Source organism: Martes martes, assembly GCF_963455335.1.
Source record: "Martes martes genome assembly, chromosome: 6".
In the NCBI taxonomy this organism is placed as follows: domain Eukaryota; kingdom Metazoa; phylum Chordata; class Mammalia; order Carnivora; family Mustelidae; genus Martes; species Martes martes.
Genome location: NC_137893.1, coordinates 2,194,006 through 2,197,901, shown reverse-complemented (window position 1 = coordinate 2,197,901; position 3,896 = coordinate 2,194,006). Strand labels below are relative to the sequence as shown.

Genomic DNA, 3,896 nt, shown 5'->3' with positions numbered 1-3,896 from the left:
TTCCAGGTGTTTCTGTTTGTTTCATGCAGTAGGGTACATTTGGTTTCCATGACTCCGTCGTGGCTGGCAGAATAAATCTCGCAGTCCTGTTTGATTGACATGTCCCATCGATACCCAGATGGATGTGTTCGTCTCCTACATGCTTTTGTCACACCAAGCCTTTATGTTGTGGTTTTTCTGCATGCCCTGAAGCCCTCAGTGAGGATGCACAGCTGTAGGTCACTGCAGACGTGCACAGATGACCCTCTCCCCGCCCCTAATGTCACGTCCAGAGCAATGGCTGAGAGGCAGCAAAGACTTGCTTCCCAAGTGATGGCTCCAGGCGTCAGGGAGGAAACTGGGTTTGGGCTCCCTGACCCATGACTGCGTAAACAACACAACGAGAATCAAGTGATATGAGAAGTGTGTTCAGAGGGTCCTCAGGCTGAGGTCTGGGTCATACTGACTTCCTCCCCCAGATGTCAGGTAGTGACACCGACCACACAGGTGAGGACCGAGTGGTGTAGCACGATCAAGTCTCTGCCTGTGCACCGGAGGCTTGTAATTCCGTGCTCCTCCTCCTTCTTGCTGGCTGTCCGAGTCCTTCCTTCCGGGGCCCCAGCTTGGTCCTGACTCATCTCGGGGGGACTTCTCGAGTCTGGTCCCGTGCATCGTCCCTCTGGGCATTCCCAGCACATCACCTGCTAGGTGCAACTCAGTTGGTGACTGTCACCTTGAACCAGTGGGGTCGGCCCCACCGTGGGGGGCCAACACTCAGCACTCACGATTCCTTTCCACCGGCTCACCTTCTCTGCCATCCCTTTGCCGGCCCCATGCCCGTTCTCCAGGGACCGAGGGGGCCTGCCCACGGACCATCTCTAACCTTTCTGCCTGCAGTCTGGTTTCTGACGATTATGATAGGTCTTCCCAGCAGACTGGTGCTTGTTAGCTCGAGGGCACGAGGGCAACACCTGTGTCCCGTAAAGATATGTATGCACGCTGCTGCTGCCCTTCAAGCCAGGGGGTCCTATTCCGTGTATCTTGAGAATGACTCTCACGTTCAAACTTGAAAAAACTCTACAAGGGATTCTCACACGCCCAGCCGGGTAGAAGCCTCGGAATCACACTCTACACTCTTCGCAGGCAAGGGCTGTGAATCGTAAGTATTCTAGACGCAGTCCACAGTCCCGCAGGTTTTGTTCACCGGTATCCTGCTGAGTGTCATTGAATTGCATTTTGCACCAAGATTTCTGTGCGGATCGGAATCTGTGGTTTTGCTGGCATCTCCCTTCTTTATGCCATCGATCAGGGCTTGACAAATTGTAGCCATGACAGCCAAGTCCGGCCAAGCCCGTTCACGTGTGAAGTTGTCCGTGTCGCCCTCAAGCCACCAGGGCAGATTCTAGTTGTTGGGACAGAAACTACAGGATCTGCAGAGTCTAAAATATTTTACTGTCTGTCCTTTGCAGAAAGAGGCTGCCCACCCTTGTTCTAAAGGACTATTTTCCTGCAAAATAACATGCCATGTACTCTTTGTGTCCAAGGGAAACAGAACGCCAGCCACGTAACTGTCAGGCTCCCTGGGAATGCCTGTCTCACTCACAGAGTGTCTTGCTTTCCTTCCTCCTTAGACTCACGTCCCCCCATTATCTCCGCTGGTGAGCCAGAAGGCCTGACCGTCCACCCCCTTCCATCCACGCCCGCCCCTCCTGCCGAGAACAGGCACCGCGATGAGTGGGGTGAGTGTCTGTTTCATTTTGGCCGGAAGTGTCACGTCGGTCAGTCGTGGCTCCCCGCGGGTCACACGACAGCTAACTCTACCTTCGTTCACTTTCCAGGAGGGGATGAATCTCAGCGCCGGCTTCAACTTCAACGAGGACTATTTTGGGTCGGGGAACAGTTCGGACTACTCAGCTGACGGTGACAGCCTCGTGTGCTCCCTGCAGGGGGTACGGAGCTTCTCGGGGCTCTTCGTGCCCGTGACCTACTCCCTGATCTGTGTCTTCGGCCTCCTGGGCAACGTCTTGGTGGTGGTCACCTTTGCTTTTTACAAGAAAGCCAAGTCCATGACGGACGTGTATCTCTTGAATATGGCCATCGCGGATATTCTGTTTGTCCTCACCCTCCCGTTCTGGGCCGTGAGCCACGCCACGGGTGAGTGGGTTTTCAGCAACGCCACGTGCAAGCTGATGAAGGGCATCTACGCCGTCAACTTCAACTGCGGGATGCTGCTCCTGGCCTGTGTCAGCATGGACCGCTACATCGCCATCGTGCAGGCCACCAAGTCCTTCCGGCTGCGGTCCCGCACGCTGGTGCACCGCAGGGCCATCTGCCTGCTGGTGTGGGCGGCGTCGGTGCTCATCTCCGTCTGGACCTTCGTGTTCAACCAGAAGTACCACGTGCAGGACAGCACGGTGTGCGAGCCCCGCTACCACGAGGGCTCCGACCCCATCAAGTGGAAGCTCCTGGTGCTGGGCCTCCAGCTCCTCTTCGGCTTCTCCATCCCGCTGGTGTTCATGATCTTCTGCTACACGTTCATCGTCAGGACCCTGGTGCAGGCCCAGAACTCCAAGCGGCACAAGGCCATCCGCGTGATCATCGCGGTGGTGCTGGTGTTCCTGGCTTGTCAGATCCCCCACAACATGGTGCTCCTGGTGACGGCCACGCAGCTGGGCAGGATGAACCGCTCCTGCCACGGCCAGAAGCTGCTGGGCTACGCCACCAACGTCACCGAGGTCCTGGCCTTCCTGCACTGCTGTCTCAACCCCGTGCTCTATGCCTTCATCGGACAGAAGTTTAGGAGCTACTTTCTGAAGATCGTGAAGGACCTGTGGTGCGTGCGACGGCGGCAGAAGTCGCCGGGCTTCTCCTGCTCCAGGCTGCACTCGGAAACCTTCGTCTCTAGGCAGAACAGCGAGACCGTGGACAACGAGAACGCCTCGTCCTTCACCATGTGAGCGGCCCGGAGCGGGCCCGAGGTCTGGGCGACTGTGGACATGGACTCGGGGCCCCCGGGGGTCCCCTGCGGTTGGCCTTCCCCAAAACTGACCCCCGGGACTACGAATCAGACATTTCCGGCAATATTTGTGAAGCATCTCCCGAACACGACCTCTCCTGATCACAGCAAAACGCACAGGGTTGGGAAACCCAAGATGGGAAAAAATCACATAAGAGCCCTTGCACCACTCACCTGAGGCAGAAGGTGAAACATTCCACCCAAGCCGGCAAAGTGGCGTGGGGAGCCGGACGGTGGCTGGAGGAGCACGGGTGTCCATTGTCACCGAGGATAAGGAAGACGAGGTGGTAACAGGCCATCGGGAAAGGGCAGGCTTGCTTTATTTCCCCGGGAAAGTGTTCTCTGCAGTCGCCGATTCTCCAAAAGTCGGGTAGACAGAGCTCCATGAAGCCGCCTTCGAACGGCATACATTCAGCACACAGAGGGCTTCGGGACTATTGTCACACAAATCACAGTGAAATCGGGGGTCACGGCGCAGTTTAGAATGTAAGGTGTTTAAATTACCTTCTTTTAAAAAGCACAAGGAAGCTTCCCCGAGACGATACAGAAAGGGCTTCGGTCCCACATCCGTGGAAGCCGAAGCAGCCCCTGGAGCCAAGGGCATCAGGGGCCACAGGGAGCTGGGCTCCTTCCCTCTCTGCTGCTGGCTTTGGTTTTTACCCAAAGTCTGAGGCTGATCATGGAATCCGATTTTAACAACTCTATTCAACTTCTAGAAAGTTCCTAGAACTCAAGCTTTGAGAGTGTGTTGTAAACCTATGAACACAAGTAGAAAAAAAAAACACATTACAAAAACTCAGGCATGCGTTAGAAGGTACTGCCGTGAGTTACAAAGATGCTGACACGTATAATCCTGAGAAATCTGTTATAGAAACTCTCTGTCGTTCTCATGAGCTTGACG

The 3,896-nt window shown here is 55.4% G+C and overlaps 1 protein-coding gene across 1 annotated transcript; it reads left to right on the top strand.

The window, feature by feature from the left end:
- Positions 1-1,823: 1,823 nt before the first annotated feature.
- CCR6 (C-C motif chemokine receptor 6) lies at positions 1,824-2,936 on the top strand (the record flags this gene model as incomplete). The annotated part of the gene is made up of 1 exon (XM_080807071.1): positions 1,824-2,936. One exon carries the CDS (start codon positions 1,824-1,826, stop codon positions 2,934-2,936), a length of 1,113 nt encoding a protein of 370 aa, XP_080663197.1.
- Between the last annotated feature and the right edge of the window lie 960 nt (positions 2,937-3,896).